At 40.7% G+C, this 19824-nt stretch overlaps 1 protein-coding gene across 2 annotated transcripts in view; it reads left to right on the forward strand.

Moving 5' to 3' along the window:
- LOC122557127 (5-hydroxytryptamine receptor 2A-like) overlaps window positions 1-19824 on the forward strand; it is a 254177-nt gene that overhangs the window by 212140 nt on the left and 22213 nt on the right. Inside the window, exons 1-2 of one of the 2 annotated variants that reach the window (XM_043704466.1) lie at window positions 1403-1438; window positions 14891-15772. In XM_043704466.1, the coding sequence (XP_043560401.1) occupies window positions 15472-15772 (301 nt within the window). In that variant the 5' untranslated portion in view covers window positions 1403-1438; window positions 14891-15471. Of the gene's footprint in view, window positions 1-1402; window positions 1439-14890; window positions 15773-19824 lie in introns of those variants that run through there. The other variant, XM_043704467.1, reaches the window with a different exon arrangement.

The raw sequence follows: 19824 nt of genomic DNA on the forward strand, positions 1-19824 counted from the left end.
ACCCCCATTCACCCATTGTACTCTATGCTACTTTCTCCACACCCCCACCCTCCTCTCATTTATCTCTCCACTCTGCAGGCATCCTGCTTCTATTCCCGATGAAGGGCTTTTGCCCGAAACGTCAATTTTCCTGCTTCTCGGATGCTGCCTGACCTGCTGTGCTTTTCCAGCACCACTCTAATCTAGACTCTGGTTTCCAGCATCTGCAGTCCTTGTTTTTACCTGAGGACATTACCCGTGCAGACAGTATAATCAGGTTACATTTACCTCTGCCAGCGTATGGATTTTGAGATGTCATGGTGCAGTCTTTTGCAAACATAATCTCACCTGTCACACAGCCTCCTTTCCTTGCATGTTTCCTCCTCCAAATGGCATAAAGCAGGAAATGGTAATGAAAATGCCCACTATTCAAACTTGTAGGCAGCAAAGAGAAATGACTACTGCAAAACTGAAACAAATGCTTTCCATTCAGAACTTGGTCAAAAATGAGCAAAATAAAGTAGTTCAAAATAAAACCCTGAAGTAACTATTTATCTTATAACCTTTCCTTTAACTTATTTTTCTCTGAAAGAGAGGGTTGAACAATTCTGGAATTACAAAGAAGTCCTCTTTTATCATGCCCAGCAGGGAATACTGTGGATATTAAATCATATCTCCTTTGGCCCATTATAATATTGAAACAAGATGCCTGCCTCTTTGTAATGGCAGGGTCCAGCACCAGACCAAACGTCCTTTGGGAATAGGCTTCTGAAGCACATTGCTACAGCAATGCTCATTGTATATAAACATAGTTCAGGTTTGCTTAATCATTTCCATTGTGTATAAATTAAATTTATTGGAGTGCTGCTGGGTTTAATTTGCGTTATGGTTATCATGTTTAAATAAATTCCTTTCTGCTCTATTTTACAGTAGTTAAATTGTTCAAGTTAACAGCTTAATGTGTGTTACATTAACCCACTGAGAAATTTACATGAATCCATTAATTGGTTAGCTAAAAATATTGCACAGAGACATTAATGCTGCATATAAACAAAAATAATGGAAGATGTTTTTGGTCTCACTGAAGCTTATATCCAAATTCAAATTGGAATTTTTGGAACAGAGTTAAGGATCCATTGAAAATTTTGGAAAGAAAATTGTAGCTTGTTTTTTGTTTTTTTAAAATCATTATATAAATGTTGAACAATTTTCTTCAAAATCTATTGTGAAAGATGAACTCTGAATTGTGTAAAACATTAACCTTTCCAGTAGGCATCATTGTCCTTTAAAGATGTATTCTTAGTCATAAGCTCAGAGACAAAATTATTGATATCACACCCTTTGTTTAAGGATAATAAAAACCGGCTGCACCTGTACCATTGTTCCAACATTGTCCGCAGGATGAGTCCATGATCACAGTTGTGTTACTGTCAAGAAGTGAGTGGAGAAAAAATACAAGGTAATTAAAACCAGATAAACGCAAATAATTAATACACACTCCTCACAGTGTCCAGGAAAATACTGAGGCCAATTTCTCTGTTAAATCCGTCTAACGAGACATAGCTTAGAGAGATTGGGTGAAAGAAATTCTCAACCCTTCTCTTAGCCCCTTACCTAAAATCTACATTCACTGTTGACTCAACCCCTAAAAATGGAAAAGGGTCCTTCCCATCCACCTTATCTATGCCACTCATAACCTTGTACACCCCTATCAGGTCCCCTGTCAATGTACACTGCTCCAAGGAAAACAACCCAGCCTTTCCTTATAGCTCAGATCCTCCAACCCAGGCAGCAACCCTGGTAAATATCCTTTGCACCCTCTCAAGTGAGATCACATCCGTCCAGTTGTGATCTGATAATCCTTTTATATGCTTCCTTGATAACCACCTCGATCTTGAATACTTGCAGCAACAATGGTAATGTCCCTACCTTGGGTACAAGTCCAAACTGCTCCAGAGGTTTCTCATAATATGCTCAAATAGATCATTTTTTTAAAAATGGCAAACATTCAAGATGTCTTCTTATCTACTTTATCCACCAACTCTTTATCCACCTGCAGAGATTTGTGGATGTTCACAAACATTCTCTCTGATCTTCCGTACATTCCATGGTCCTACCATTCATAGTGCAATCCTTTGCCTTAAAAGCACTCTAAATTTTTCCGGGTTGAATTTCACTCACCACGATTCTGCCATCTTTGATGTCCTCCTGTAGTTCACCCTATCCTCCTCATTATTTGCTACTGTACAAGATTGCATGTCATCTGTTAACATCTTGACCATACCCCTTACATTTAATCTTCACCACAAAGAGCAAGCGCCCCAAACTGAGTCACAAGGGAACTTCACAGCAAACAGACTTCAAGTCACAGAAATACTTCCATACAATCACCCTGTGTTTCCTCTTTGTTAACCAATTTTGAATCCAATGCATAACTATGCCTTGGATCCCTTGCGATCTTACTTTCTTGCCCAGTTTATTATGAGGGATCAAATAAGACTGATGTCCTCATACAGCCCATCAAATGTACTAACCTCATCAATAGGGTCATAGAGTCATAGAGTCATAGAGATGTACAGCATGGTAACAGACCCTTCGGTCCTACTCGTCCATGCTGACCAGCTATCCCAACCCAATCTTGTCCCACCTACCAGCACCCGCCCCATATCCCTCCAAACCCTTCCTATTCATATCCTCTTCCAAATGCCTTTTCAATGTTGCAAGCATACTAGCCTCTACAAATTCCTCTGGCAGCTCATTCCACACATGCACCACCCTCTGTGTGAAAAAGTTGCTGCTTAGGTCTCTTTTATATCTTTCCTCTCTCACCCTAAACTTACGCCCTCTAGTTCTGGACTCTCCCACTCCAGGGAAGAGAATTTGTCCATTTATCCTATCCATGCTCCTCACAATATTATAAACCTGTATAAGGTCACCCCTCAGCCTCCGACGCTCCAGGGAAAACAGCCGTAGCCTATTCGACATTTCCGTACTGCTCAAATCCTCCAACCCTGGCAATATCCTTGTAAATCTTTTCAAGTTTCACAACATCTTTCCGATGGGAAGGAGATCAGAATTGCACGCAATATTTCAACAGTGGCCTAACCAATGTCCTGTACAGCTGTAACATGACCTCTCAACTCCTGTACTCAATTACTCTGACCAATAACGGAAAGCATACCAAATGCCACCTTTACTATCCTTTCTACCTGCGACTCCACTTTCAAGGAGCTATGAACCTGCACTCCAAGGTCTCTTTGTTCAGAAACATTCCCCAGGACCTCAACATTAAGTGTATAAGTCCTGCTGAGACTTGTTTTTCCAAAATGCAGCACCTCACATTTATCTGAATTAAACTCCACCCGCCACTTCTCAGCCCATTGGCCCATCTGATCTAGACCCCATTGTAATCTGAGGAAACCTTCTTTACTGTCCACTATACTTCCAATTTTGGTGTCATCTGCAAACTTACTAAATATCCTTCTTATGCTCGCATCCAAATCATTTATATAAATGACGAAAAGCAGTGGACCCAGCACTGATCTTTATGGCACTCCACTGATCACAGGCCTCCAGTCTGAAAAACAACCCTCCACCACCACCTTCTGTCTTCTACCTTTGAGCCAGTTCTGTATCCAAATGGCTAGTTCTCCCTGTATTCCATGAGATCTAACCTTGCTAACCAGTCTCCCAAGGGGAACCTTGTCGAAAGCCTTTCCGAATTCCATATAAATCACATTCACTGCTTTGCCCTCATCAATTCTCTTTGTTACTTCTTGAAAAAACTCAATTAAGTTTGTGAGACATGATTTCTCACACACAAAGCCATGTTGACTATCCCTAATCAGTCCTCACCTTTTCAAATACATGTACATCCTGCCCCTCAGGATACCCTCCAACAACTTGCCCACTACCACCTTTCTTAAATAGTGGCACCACATTTGCCAACCTCCAATCTTCTGGTACCTCACCTGTGACTATTGGTGATGCAAATATCTCAGCAAGCGCTCCAACAATCACCTCTCTAGCTTCCAACACAGTTCTAGGGTACACCTCATCAGGTCCTGGGGATTTATACACTTTTATGTGTTTCAAGATATCCAGCACTCCCTCCTGTGTAATATGGACATTTTGCAAAATGTCACCATTTATTTTCCTACAGCCTATATCTTCCATATCCTTTTCCACAGTAAATACTGATGCAAAATACTCATTTAGTATCTGCCCCATCTCCTGCAGGTCCACACAAAGGCCGCCTTGCTGATCTTTGAGGGGCCCTATTCTCTCCCTCGTTACCCTTTTGTCCTTAATATATTTGTAAAAACCCTTTTGGATTCTCCTTAACTCTATTTGCCAAATCTATCTCATGTCCCCTTTTTTCCCTCCTGATTTCCCTCTTAAATATACTCCTACTGCCTTTATATTCTTCTAAGGATTCATTTGATCTATCTTGTCTATACCTGATATATGCTTCCTTCTTTTTCTTAACCAAACGCTCAATTTCTTTAGTCATCCAGCATTCCCTATACCTACCAGCCTTCCCTTTCACCCTAACAGGAATATACTGTCTCTGGACCCTCGTTATCTCATTTCTGAAGGCTTCCCATTTTCCAGCTGTCCCTTTACCTGCAAAAATCTGCTCCCAATCAGCTTTTGAAAGTTCTCATCTAATACTGTCAAAATTAGCCTTCCTCCAACTTAGAACTTCAACTTTTAGATCTGGTCTATCCTTTTCCATCACTACTTTAAATCTAATAGAATTATGGTCGCTGGCCCCAAAATGCTCCTCCACTGACACCTCAGTCACCTGCCCTGCCTTATTTCCCAACAGTAGGTCACGTTTTGCGCCTTCTCTCGTAGGTACATCCACAAATTGAATCAGAAAATTTTCATGTACACACTTAATAAATTCCTCTCCATCTAAACCCTTAACACTATGGCAGTCCCAGAGTTGAAAAGTGTGGTGCTGGAAAAACACATCAGGCCAGGCAGCATCCGAGGAACAGGAGAATCGACGTTTCGGGCATAAGCCCGAGTATTAAGAGGGGATGCTGCCTGGCCTGCTGTGTTTTTCCAGCACCACATTTTTCAACCCTGGTCTCCAGCATCTGCAGTCCTCACTTTCTCCACTATGGCAGTCCCAGTCTATGTTTGGAAAGTTAAAATCACCTACCATAACCACCCTATTATTCTTGCAACTAACTGAGATCTCCTTACAAATCTGTTTCTCAATTTCCCTCTGACTATTAGGGGGTCTATAATACAATCCCAATAAGGTGACCATCCCTTTCTTATTTCTCAGTTCAACCCAAATAACTTCCCTGGATGTATTTCCAGGAATATCCTCCCTAAATACAGCTGTAATGCGATCCCTTATCAAAAACACCACTTCTCCCTCCTCTCTTGCCTCCCTTTCTGTCCTTCCTATCGCATTTGTATCCTGGAACATTAATCTGCCAATCCTGTCCATCCCTGAGGCATGTTTCTGTAATTGCTATGATGTCACAGTCCCATGTTCCTAACCATGCCCTGAGTTCATCTGCCTTCCCTGTTCAGCCTCTTGCATTGAAATAAATGCAGTTTAATTTATCAGTCCTACCTTGTTTTCAGCTTTGTCCCTGCCTACCCTTACTGTTTGACTTGCTTCTTTTCTCAACTATATCAGTCTCAGATTGATCTCTTTCCTCACTACCTTAATAGTTTAAATCCCCCACCATAATAGTTTAAATCCTCCCAAGAGCTCTAACAAATCGCCCTGTCAGTATATTAGACCCCTTCCAATTCAGGTGCAATCCGTCCTTCTTGTACAGGTCACTTCTACCCCAGAAGAGATTCCAATGATCCAAAAATGTGAATCCTTCTCTCATACACCAGCTCCTCAGCCATGCATCCATCTGCTCTATCCTTCTTTTCCTACCCTCATTAGCTTGTAGCACCGGGAGTAATCCAGAAATTACTGCTCTCGAGGACCTCCTTTTTAAATTCCTGCCTAAGTCTCTATATTGTCCCTTCAGAATCTCATCCTTTTCCCTTCCTATGTCATTGTTTCCAATGTGTACAATGACCTCCAGATGGTCCCTCTCCCCCTTGAGAACATTGTGCACCCTCTCTGAAATATCCTTGATCCTGGCACCAGGGAAGCAACACACCATTCTGATTTTTTGCTGCTGGCCACAGAAATGTCTATCTGTACTTCGGACTACAGAGTCGCTTAACACAATTGAGCTCTTGGAACCCGATGTACCCCTCATTGCATCAGAGCCAATCTCAATACCGGAAACTTGGCTGTTCTTACTACATTCCCCTGAGAATCCATCACCCCCTACGTTTTCCAAAACAGCATACTTGTTTGAAATGGGGATAGCCACAGAAGACTCCTGCACTACCTGCCTACTTCTCTTACCTTTCCTAGAGTTAACCCATCGATGTGACTGTATCTGCAACTTTTCTCCCTTCCTATAACTTCCATCCATCACATCCCCTTGCTCTTGTAAATTTCTCATTGCCTTCAACTGTCTCTCCAACCGATCCATTTGATCCGATAGGATTCGCAACCAATTGCATTTATTGCAGATATAATCCTCAGTAACATGCGAACTATCCCTAAAGTCCCATTTCCGACAAGAAGAGCATATTACTCTAATAAAGACCATTTTTGCTTCTTCCAACCTATGGACTCAGAAAATAGCAGTCTTATTCCTCTACAAAACACTGCTCCAGGCTAACTTAATACTTATGGCTTATAATTTTAAGTTTAATCAAGAGACATACCTCAATAAAACATATAATCAAGAAAGAACCCACTCTACTCACTACTGCAGACTTTCTGTAAGGCCACACTTAAAATATTCCCTTATCTGTTTCTGTGCTGTGACCTCTCCCAAACAGGTTCCTCCAAGATCAGTTGCGAATTTCCCTGTTTGTTAATTTTCCCAGATGCACTCCGATGTCCAGCGATACATGAATTCAAACAACAAAAGCAGTAACTGTGCAGGTTCACTGCTGTGTCAGTTAGCAGTGTGGGTTTCTTTCACTCTCTCTCTCCTGCACTGACCTCACCATGTGCTGCCTTTGTCTGCTCCTCTCCCTTTTAAAAGTGCTGTTGTTTTGACTTCTTTTCCTCCAAACGTCCAAAGAAATGCAACAGTACATAAAACAATCATTACCGCTCCTGAAATTCGAGGAAATCACCTTCAACACCTAAAATACCTCAAAAATGGAGCAGACTGTTACAACCAGAAATTTTTACCATCCTTCATCTTGGATTTTCCAGAATCCTTTGATGACCAAGATATTTTAAAACATTGCAAATAAAACTTTTCAGATATAGAAACTGGTGTCATTCCTACTTACCTCCAAGGCAAAAAAAAACACATATAACTCAAACAGCACCAGATGATCTCGTCATTAGCACATTGTTTTTTTCTGGGTCCTTGCTATACACAAATTGCCATAGTCCTTAAATTACAATGGTAACATATGGTTAAAAGTCACACAACATCAGGTTATAGGCCAATAGGTTTATTTGAAATCACAAGCTTTTGGAGCACTGTTCCTTTGGCACTTTACCTGATGAAAGGGCAGCGATCCAAAAGCTTGTGATGTCAAATAATCCTGTTAAACTATAACCTGGTGTCATGTGACTTTTGACCTTCATAGTGTGGAAACAGGCCATTAGACCTAACAAGTCCACACTAACCCTCTGAAGAGCAACTCACCCAAACCCATTCCCCTACCTTATTACTCTATTTACCCCTAATTAATGTACTTAAACAGCACGTCCCAGAACACTGTGGGCAATTTAGCATGGCCAATCCACCTAACCTGCACATCTTTGGATTGTGGGAGGAAACCGGACCACCCAAAGGAAACCCATACAGACATGGGGAGAATGTGCAAACTTCACACAGACAGTTGCCTGAGGTTTGAATCGAACCCGGGTTCCTGGCATTGTGAGGCAGCAGTACTAACCACTGAGCCACCATGCCACCCTTCACCCCAGTCCAACACTGGCACCTCAACATCAACAGTAACGTACAACATCAAGAGTAATTTATTAGCTGAAAAGCACTCTAGAATGTCCTGAAGTCATGGCAGTGCTATATAAATGGAAGTCTTCCTTTCTCTTTTGTGGATATCTCCATGACGATGTAACATCTGCATATCATCTGGGTTTGACATTTTCATGACAGACTAACCAGGTGCAATGAATTGCAACTCACAATTAATGATCTTTTCTTGAAATGCTTTAAAGGAAGACACTCACTCTGAATACAAATTTTTGTGAAGTCAGTCAATCATGTTTCTTGAAGCAAGCAGCATCAGTTGCTTTGCATGTACACATTAGCATTCTGGCTGCTACTGAGAGAACTGCAAAATATTTTATGTGCAGAGAAAATGGATTAGAAATACCACGCTGAATAACTCTGACTATTAGAAATACATTCAAATTAATTTCCAAATCCCATAATAGGCCAACTTCTCTTAGCTTCAGTAACAAGGATGCTGGAAGGAAAACTTCAGGGAGATTTCACTTCCTTTTTGTCAATTATTGATAATGGGGTAAAGTTTAAAATTGCACTTGGGTATAAAACTGTCATCGCTGATGGGCTGCACATTCTTGCAACCACAACCCCTTCCTTTTCAATGATTCACAGGAAATAAATTCCAGAGGATTCCATAATGAGCCTGCAATTCAAAATATACATTTTCCACACTGGAGACTAGTTGAAAACCTAACCCAACAAGACCATTTCCCTTAAATATTTTTCTTTGAATGCAGATGTTTAGACCAAGAGTTGTTATGTGTTTTTACATTGAACAGGCCAAAAGGAATCGTGAGCCAGTGCCAAGATCATGGGAACATTTAATATTTTACAGCACTAACAAAATGTGATTAATTATCTCCGAGACAAAAACGACAAGAAACCACAATACTATTTTGCAAATAATTATCTATTAAAGGTAATTGTAAAGCAAAACAAAGATTTCAAAATTTTGATGCAATTCAGCAATTCTAAGGTTTTAGCAACAAATTTGCCTGTGACCTGTTTCCGATTACTAAAACCTCTCGTCTGAAAATCTGTTTTAAAAGGGAGGCTAGAGTTTCTTGTTGGTGATATTGATGGATGAACACTGAATGCAACTTTCTTCAGTCAACTACGTTAACAGAGACGTTATAATACTTACAACAGATGGGCTATTGCCACCTTTATGGAGGACTGAGCAATTTAATAGAGTACATTGTGACTGAGTGATAGCATAAAACATTTGCTAACAGCCCAAATAACATTGAAGTCAGTGGAATTAAAAATGGTAAGTGATGTAAAACAATTGTCAACTCTCTTTCCTTGCCCTAACACCATCAAATAGAGTTAAGACTTATCCCATTGAGTGTCTATCCACTAATATTGCTTAGTTTTAGGCTTACAGATTTGACAATTATTTGTTAATTTGAATATAATTTTCAAATTAAAAATAAACAATACAAATGGACAAATAGAACAATATTGAAATGTGAGCAGGGAAGAGGGGATAACTTCGGACTATACTGCCCATGTCTAATGGCATGACTGAGCAGGACAATTTCAGAAAGCCAGCGCTTATCTGGATGCACAGCAGGCTTTTGGAGATTGTGCAGAGGCAAGCGATGATGTATTTTAACGGGGATCTGCTGCATGGGGAGGTGTTCTGGGAGCGCCATGTGGTAAGATGGGAAGAGCTGGACGTAGCAAGTTCTGTAGGGGAGGCATAGTTAGTTAATGAAATGAGTTTGATACAGTAACAGCAAGAAAACCCATTAGGTCTCGCAACAGATGTCCCTGAAGAAAAATTAATGCAACATAAACTTAGCCAAAAAAATGCAAGATTCAGCCTAATTCTCTGGGCTAAAGGCCAGACACTGTTTTCCAAAGGACTAGAATAACCTCCTCACTTTTGAATTCGAAAGTCATGCCATTCAGTTTATCTTATTGTCATTTTTTTTTATTTCAAAAATATACTTTATTCATAAAATATTTTGATGATCTGTATAACTGGACATGCCATACATATGAGGTAAAAACAATGACTGCAGATGCTGGAAACCAGATTCTGGATCAGTGGTGCTGGAAGAGCACAGCAATTCAGGCAGCATCCGAGCAGTTTCGAAATCACGTTTCGGGCAAAAGCCCATGCCATACATATGTAAACATTCCATTTGTTTGCATACCGAAAACAGAGTAATCATTCCTATTACAGGTCTGTACGATTACATTTTTAGCTGAGGCATCAGCAGAGCCCAAATGACTGCGCGGGCCCCCCGTTCTTCTTTAGGCAGGCAGATGTTACACGGTGGTCTTTCCCCACTGCGCCTTGGCGGCAGCTGCCCCAAACTTCAGCGCGTCCCTCAACACATAGTACTGGACCTTGGAATGTGCCAGTCTGCAACACTCAGTCGAGGTCAACTCCTTCAGCTAGAAGATCAGCAGGTTTCGGACCGCCCAGAGAGCGTCCTTCACCGAGTTGATGATCCTCCAGGCACAGTTGATGTTCGTCTCAGTGTGCGTCCCAGGGAACAGGCCGTAGAGCTGTCTACAAAAATGTATCACTTCACACTTGTCTGCATGTCTTACATCTGCTATGTATCTGCCCCTTTAACCAATCTGTCCCTGTCCTACTGAAATCTGCTGTTAACATTCTCACAGCTTCACTGTTTACTTGCATCCCTGAGTTCTGTGTAATCTGCAAATATTCAATTATGCCCTGTATACCAAGTCCAGATCATTAACAGACTCCAGACACCAGTGGCCATAATACTGATCCACGTGGGACAGCATTGTATATTCCCTTCCAATCTGAAACTGCTCTTCACCACTAATCTCTGTTCTAAAGCCAAATTTTTATTCACACTTCCCGTGCCCCTTTAATTCCAAGGGCTTCAATTTTGCTAATTGCATTACATACTGATTATGTTTTATTCAGCTGCATTGCACTAACTTATAATTTGTTTCAAATAAATACAGGTACTTAATGAATGCTTTGTTACAGCAATAAAATACCAAGTAATTAATTCAAATTGCCAAGAGTTATAATGTTCATTTAACAAAAAGGATAAATAGGGACTTTACAAAGAAACAATGGGAATTCATACCCTTTGCTTTGAAGTCTTCCTCCCATTGTAAAATTTTGGGTGTGGATGTTTAACACATTGGTAAAGATCGGTAACTCACATAGGCTAAGGGAACAAAAAGGCAATTTAAAACATTATCCAAGCATTGACATAGAGAAATATCACAACTTGGTTGCAACATCTCTGACACAAGAGTGGCAGGGTAAGGCATCTGTGAGCACAGGGGCTCTGGTGCGCATCCTGTGGGTGGCACGGTGGCACAGTGGTTAGCACTGCTGCCTCACAGCCCCAGAGACCCGGGTTCAATTCCCGCCTCAGGCGACTGACTGTGTGGAGTTTGCACGTTCTCCCCGTGTCTGTGTGGGTTTCCTCTGGGTGCTCCGGTTTCCTCCCACAGTCCAAAGATGTGCAGGTCAGATGAATTGGCTATGCCAAATTGCCCATAGTGTTAGGTAAGGGGTAAATGTAGGGGTCTGGGTGGGTTGCGCTTCGGCAGGTCAGTGTGGACTTGTTGGGCCGAAGGGCCTGTTTCCACACTGTTCTGTAATCTAATCTAATCTAATCTAATCTAAAAAGAGTCATAGCGTCTTATAGCATGGAAGTAGGCCCTTTGGCTTATTATGTTCACACAGGTCATCAAACTTTTTCCTATCTCAATCCCATGCTCAAGCACTTGGCTCTTTTCCAGCACTAGTATGCTATGACATTTCAAGTCCTTGCCTAAATATTTCTGAAATGATTTAACCATTCCCACTTCTATGACCTTTTCAGACAGTGTACTCCGGACGCCCACAGTCTTTTGGATGAAAAGAAACTCAAATTCCCCCTTACCCTTCTACACTTTACCTTAAAACTATGCCCCATAGCTTTTGACCCCACTGTTAATGGGAAACATTTTTCCTATTTACCCTGTCTATACCCTTGGGAACTTTGTATGCCTCAATCAGCTCCCCTCTCAGCTTCTCTGCTCTGAAGAAAACAAATTCTAGATTAGAGTGGTGCTGGAAAAGCACAGCAGTTCAGGCAGCATCCGAGGAGCAGGAAAATCAACATTTCAGGCAAAAGCCCTTCATCAGGGATAGAGGCAGAGTGCCCCAGTTCCAAACTAGTGCTGAGCTGGAAGTTTGGAACTGGGGCACTCTGCCTCTATGCCTAATGAAGGGTTTTTGCCCAAAACGTCGGTTTTCCTGCTCCTCAGATGCTGCCTGAAATGCTATGCTTTTCCAGCACCACTCTAATCTAGAATCTGGTTTCCAGCATCTGCAGTCCTTGTTTTTACCCTCTGAGGAAAACAACCCCAGCCCATCTAATTTCTCTTCATTACTAAATCTCTCCAGCCCAGGCAACAAGCTGTGAATCTCCTCTGCACCCTCTCTAATGCAATCACATGTTCTCTATTGGGTAGTGAACAGAACTGCACACAGTACTCCAACTATGGCATAGCTAGCATTATATTCAACTTTATCATTGTCTCCTTGTTCTTGTATACCATGGCTTGATTCATAAAAGCAAGAATCCAATATGCCTTCTTAATATCTGGTCTAATGCTTCTGCTGCCTTCAAGTTTCTATGGATATATACACACCAAGGTCCCTCTGATTCTCTGTACTTCCTAGGACCCTACCATTCAGCATGTTAGTCCTCTCAAAATACTTCACCTCACATAAAACAAACTGCTTGTCTCTTCAATCCTACTGCAGCCAGAGTCACTCACCAACCTGGGCATATTGAAGACAAGGGTTCAGTGAGGCTCGTCATCTGGTCTGCTCAGGCCTGTAGGGAAAAGAAACCATCTGTGATGCACTGTCAGTGACAATGAAGTTCAGTGCTGCCCGCAGCTTTTATGCCAGAGAGTTGGTGCATCACAGATGGTATGCTGTCCACTATACAATGTAGCCAGCTCCCCGTTTCCCTATAGGCCAACCAACTTCCAGTTCAGCAGCAGAGACAGATATGGTTTCATAATATTCATGATTTCTCTCATCTGTAAGACATCATTATACCCATTTGCATGCCTAAGAACAATGCTATGACATAACTAAACACTAGTGGATATTATTACATTAATGGACAAATGACACTTGAACCTATCTCTACTAGCGTTAGCTATAGCTCATGTGATGGAAATTGGTGCACTACTCACCGCTACAAACAATTTTTTTTAAAACAATTATTGTTCTTAAGATATGGGCATTGCTCACAAGATCAGAATTTGTTGCTCATGAGTATTTGACCTTGAAACAGTAGTGGTGTGCTTGTTTTCAAACCACTGTGGCCTCAGCAATGAAGATGTTCCTGCCGTGCTGTTCGGTGGGAAATTCAAGTATTTTGAGTGAGCAACCTTGAAAAAAAAATATGCTTTGCCTGTACAAGTAGCTTGGGTTGGAACTTGGATTATGTTTTGCAAAATGGAGTCCAGTTGTTTAATGTTATGCCATGGTCATATGCTCATGAGATAACTTATATACGATCAGGTTAGAACAGTTCTTTGGGTGAAAAAGTGCTTCCTGATTCTAAGACCAAGTCACCTCATTTTGGACTCCACATTGTGAGAATTCGTTTCTCTGTATCAATCAGTTTAATCCTTTTAATATTTTAAATAGTATCATCAGATGGCCTCTCAATCCACTATATTCAAGCCACATTTATACACCCTTCCCTTGTTGTTCAACCTCTTTAAACCCAGGAATCATTTTAGCGAATTTGTGCAACAAATTTCCAAGGTTAGTACACACTTCCTGAGATGTAAAGCTTAATGCAGCATCCCATGTGTGGTCTAATCAATGCTTTCTAATTTCCTCCTCTTTGTGATCCACACACGATGAGAATATAGCCAATATTCTAGTAGGTTTTTAAACTTCTTTTTGTACCTTTTTTAAAATTAATTCCGGGTAGGAGAATGTTGCTGGCGAGGCCAGAATTTATTACTCCTCCCTAATTTATTCGTAGGGTGTGGGCATCACTGGCTGGGCCACCATTTATTGCCTATTCCTAGTTGCCCTTGAGAAAGCGCTCAACAGCTGCCATCTTTCACTGTTGGATGATATTAAGCACATTGTTGGAACTGCAGTTATCCAGGCAATGAGGAAAATTGCAACACACTCCTGACTTGTTCCTTATAGATGGCCAACAAGCTTTGTGGAGCTAGGAGTTACATACCACAGAATTCCCAGCCTCTGCCTACCATCTTTAAACGATTCCTGCAGCTGAATCCATACATACACATGTTGACCGATGTGTTAAATCAGTTCAGTGGTATTAACATCATAAAGCAATTTTCTGGTTGAGAAAGCAAATGATATTCCACATTGGGTGCAAAGTTATACTTATTGTGTTTTTCATCTTGCAGAAGCCTCAGTTGTTAATGTTCAAACTCTAAAAAGAATACACCATAAGCTCTGCACATAATTAAAGTATCTTATCATGAGTAATTCGGAATGTACTGAGTTAATGTTCCCCTCATGTTCTGTGTGAGGTAGTGATGGATAAAGCAGAATTTAATGAACTTGGGAAAAAGATAATTGTCAGGACAACGGAGATGAAAAATACTTCAGAATTGGCACTTCAGTATATTTTTGCCAATGTGTATTGATACTTTTGGCAGCAAATGTAATAAAACATGTGAAGAAGAATGGTAGTTATGTAGGCAGGAGATGTACACTTAGATTTTTTGCAAGGATTTGAGGCACTATTCATTGAATGTTGAATGCAAGTAGCAGTGCAGAGTTTTAATTGAATTAATATTTTTAAGTACTGAAGCAAATAACAATGTTATAACTTTCTAATTGTGATTCCTTTCAGAATTGGACTCATTCAACTCTGGAAGAACATTTTGATTAGATCTTAATGAGTTGATTATAATGGGGGAAAAAAAAGGCCTGTTGAAATCCACATGAATCTTTGCGGCTTCTGAAAAAGCAGCAAAAGCAGAAAAGAGACAGTAACAAAAATACATACTCAAGAAGAAAAGAAAAGTTGAGAAAATGGGATGACAACATGAACCTCTTGAGGAGCTTGGCACCATTTGTGATGATATTGTGGTTGCTGCTGCATGAGGTGTGAAGCAGGAAAATCTCTCACTTTGTATTCAGAAATCCAGGTGAAAACATTGAGAACCCCACTGTTGCCTGCATTTTATCATTACTTATTTTGTCAGGTACAAAAATGCTTGAAGGCTTAAAATACTTGACATCTCAATTGAAAGCTCACAGAATAATGGATGAATTATGCGCCCAAATGCTTGAGGTAGTCTTCCCTTCAACACAGGCATTTTACAAAAGTAAACAGCAAAGCATTTCATATCTTATTTAAAGAAGAACTTCACAATTTGTCAGGTTCGCTCCAGTTCTGCGTCTCTGCATTTCAATTTCTACAGTGTTCTCATGGCCAGATATATCAACGGCTCTCGTACCCTGAACCAGAGTTTGACTACAGGGGAAATATTTAATGCCTCAGACCCGGAAGACATCGCTCACACAAGCATCTCAAAAAAGAACTGGCCTGCCTTGCTTATTCTCATCATTATCGTGTTGACTGTGGGGGGCAATATATTAGTGATCATGGCAGTCTCACTGGAGAAAAAGCTGCAGAATGCCACGAACTACTTCCTGATGTCGCTTGCTGTAGCTGATATGCTGGTGGGAATTTTAGTTATGCCAGTTTCCCTAATTACTATTCTCTACGGTAAGTACTGCTTGTTTTTATGAACCTGGAACAGAGTTTGGCAAAATGTTTCAACAGATTTTAATGCAGTGATCAGCCCATTTTGGATTGTGAACGAGCGGAGACCTGTAAGATAATTCATATCGTCCTCCAACAATAGAAGCTCGCAGTTAGATTCCAGTATTATGCGCAGCAGGACAGTTCATCATATTATAATCCTTCTCAGTAGTGATATGACCAGAACAGTAATTACATTGCTTGTATGTTTAAGGTGAAATGTAATGGTAATTTGATATTACATGTGCAATTTAAAGAATACTGTATCTTAATTGGAGATCAAAAGGCACGAGATTGAAATAACTTTACTAAAAAGCACTTGCAAATTTGGTAATTATATTTATGAGGCCACTGAATTCAGCTCCACAGTGCCTAGAGTTTTAGGGCTACAGGTGTTGTTTATACAAAATGCCATTTACAACACATAACCCCACTTCTGGTACAAACCATAGTTTGACAGCATCTTAGTGAGAGCATTGCCATATGCTCAGGGGGCATCCAGAGGAAGCATGAGGAGATGACAGGCTGTGGAATTAGTTAATATGTAGTATATGTTGATTGGTAGCACTATCACTCTGGATTTCAATACTCCAGCTAATACCATCCCTTAAACACATACAGCAGGAGGAATGACCCCCATCAGCACTATTTAAAAGTTTATCAAAGTTAAAAGTCACACAACACCAGGTTATAGTCCAACAGGTTTATTTGGAAGCACGAGCTTTTGGAGTGCTGCTCCCTCATACAACCACCTGATGAAGGATCAGCTCTCCAAAAGCTAGTGCTTCCAAATAAACCTGTTGAATTATAACCTGATGTTGTGTGATTTTTAACTTTGTCCACTCCAGTCCAACAATGGAACCTCCAAATCATAAGTTTATCAACTACTTACAATTTAATTGCTGATTTTTTTTTTTCTGGTCCCTGCTGGAGTTCCAGAAGTCTTTCAGAGTTACTTAAAGAGGCCAAGCTTACAGGGAATGATGTGGCACTTGCTGAGGGGCTTAGTTCTGACTTCAAGGATTCTGCACACACACACACACACACAGAGTCAATTTTGGCTTCATTAATATGCATTCCACTTGATCTATGGCATGACAAAGTGAATGAGCAGAGGTGGTACGGGGAGAACAAGCTGCTGCAAAAGGGAGATGGGAAAGGATGTTCAGGAAGCCATTCTCCTCCCTTACGTCCAGCAAGGAAAGACGCCAATGCTGAAATCTTCCAGGAACTCAAACCAAGGTGAGGGCAACAGTACCAGTGGCTGTGGTAGGCATGCATAATTGCCTTGAGCCCCTTATAAACTGGAGTTTGGGGTGTCTCCATCATCATTCACTATTGCCGAAGGGAAGTCAGTTCAGCTGGGCAATACAAGAAAACTGAATACTGTCTTGCCAGAAAAAAAAACAGCAAGCATACAGTTTTGCAGGTTTTCCATTGGTGTGGGATGATATTGATTACAACAGACCACTTTGCAGTTACTACCTAGAATCATGCCATAACTAAAAGTGACCCATTTTGTCAATGTCTAGCTAGTGTGGGAGCATAGGCAGATTATCAGGCAGGTCAGCATTCTGTATCCAGAGATCAGTAGCTATGGATTTACCCCGCCACTGTTTGCTATGTCATCTGGATTAATTCCTTACAATAAGGAATGAGAGAGTAGCTGCTGGATGAAACAACTAGTGGTAGTTTAACCCAAAGGTCACCATACCTCAGACAAGGGGATGAGGCTAAGAAGAAGACTCCTTCATGGTAACCTTAGGCAGTGCAGGAATTGAACACAAACTGTTGGAAATAGGCTGCATCATAAACCAACCATCCAAGTTAATTGACCCCCAATGAAAGCCATGTTGCTATGTATCAGGTAACTGTGAAGACCATGGTGGCCCTGAATGATACAGTAAGCAGCAATCAAGGACACTTGCCACTGATCTTGAAGAAAATTCCCCACAAAGGCTGAGCAAACTGTTCAATGAGGACTTGCCTTGTCATGACATTAGTTCAAAGCTGATTCCAAATCGATGGGGTGACTTGAAGTGTAGCAGCATTGACATCAACAAGCAAATGGACACCCAGTTAAGCATCTTACCCATGATGAACCACATAAAACACATAGACCTCTTCGAGTCTAATTGAAATGTTCAGATACCAAAGTAAAAAAATGATTGTTTTAAGATAAAGTTAAAAATCACACAACATCAGGTTATAGTGCAACAGGTTTATTTGGAAGCATTAGTTTTCGGAGCACTGCTCCTTCACCAGTAGTTGTGGAGCAGGATCACAAGACACAGAATTTATAGCAAAGCATTGCAGTGTCATATAACTGAAATGATATATTGAACAAACCTAGATTGTTGCTAAGTCTTTCATCTTTTAGAATGGGTTACAGGTTTCTGTTCATTAATATGTAAATCCCAGAACTTTTTAAAGTCACATTCTCAAGATAACAAGGTTTTATTAAAAAAAACTTATATCTTAGCTCAGACAAAGCACTAAAAGTATGAGGTTAGAATCTGTCTGTATCCCAATTTTGAGTCAGACTGGTTCTATTTACAAAGTGGAATTTACAAAATATTACATGGATTGACTGCCTGCAGGTTGTGCATCTTTTGAGCAAAATAGAATGTATCTGCAAGTATAATTCTGCAAATACAATTTCACCCCATAGACTTATATGTGTGTGCACGTGCATGAGAGAGGGAGAGAGAGAATGAGTGTGTGCATGTGAGCGTGTGCGTTTAAATGTGAGTGCACATGAGAGAGTATGTGTTTGCTTATGTGCAAGCTTGGTCAAGTGTGTTGTTATGGACTAGGCCAGACCACTCAAAACATTCTTAAGCAGGCAGCCCAGACCATAACTTTGCAATTTGTTTTGGTAAGTGCACATTGAAAATTACCCAGAGTAAGTTAGCTAGGTTAACTACCAAGTTAGAAACAGACAAAAAAAATTCATAAAATTACACAATGAAACACAAAGAAGAGAATAAAGGACCCCTACAGAACTCAGTCTATCCAAACTAGACTTACTTATGCTGTGGTGAATACATACAACAGTCCCAGTAAGCAAACCAACTTAGAAACCAATATAAATGATGGAACACATGCTTACAGGTTGAAGTTAAAAGGGCAGAGAGAGAGAGAGCTTGTTTCCACTGTTGAACTCCCAACTAGTTCTGGATTGAACTAAACTGCTCAACTCAAGTGCTGACCATTCCCCTTTCATTATACAGGTCACTTCTAAAGCATGACCACTTTGGCCTGACGTCTCATCTGTTTACAACTAAACAAAAAGGCCTCTCAATACTCTTTAATCTCTGTACCAAACCAGAGTAATCAGCACCGAGAGCGCTTTATTATCCCTCTGAAAAAATACCAAGGACATCGTATCCTTGAGAAAAGGAACAGCTTTTAAAAAAAAGAAACCAGCTTTGTGATACCCCCCCACCCTTGGAAAAAATGGACCGTCAATAACAAAAGATGGCCTCATTTTTAAAACCCTTCAAAATCCCGGTTAGTAGTCTAAAGACACATATACACTGAACTAACTATGAACATGCAAGCGTGTACAACCACTTGTATACTTGCAGTATCTCATTCGAGTCTCCATAACCCATCGGCAATCACATTTTTGTGACCTGCCACATGCACAAATGTCAAATTGAATGGCTGCAACAACTAACTCCATCTAAACTTTCTGGCGTTTTTGTCCTTAAGTTCTTCCACAAATGTCAATGGGTTATGATCAGCATATAAAATTGTCTCAGACGTATTTCTGGTAATATAAACACTGAAATGTTGTAATGCCAACACCAAGCTTAAAATCTCTTTTTCCACCATTGAATATTTCTGTTGATGAATGTTCAACTTCCTGGAAAAATACCCGATGGGTCTTTCTATTCTCTTGTCATCCTCCTGCATGAGCACCGCACTGACACTCACATCACTGGCACAGTAGCCACATTGAAAGGCTTCATGTAATCCTGTGTGGCTAATCCTGGCGCAGTGGTTAACAC

Source organism: Chiloscyllium plagiosum, chromosome 15 (assembly GCF_004010195.1).
Source record: "Chiloscyllium plagiosum isolate BGI_BamShark_2017 chromosome 15, ASM401019v2, whole genome shotgun sequence".
Lineage (NCBI taxonomy): Eukaryota > Metazoa > Chordata > Chondrichthyes > Orectolobiformes > Hemiscylliidae > Chiloscyllium > Chiloscyllium plagiosum.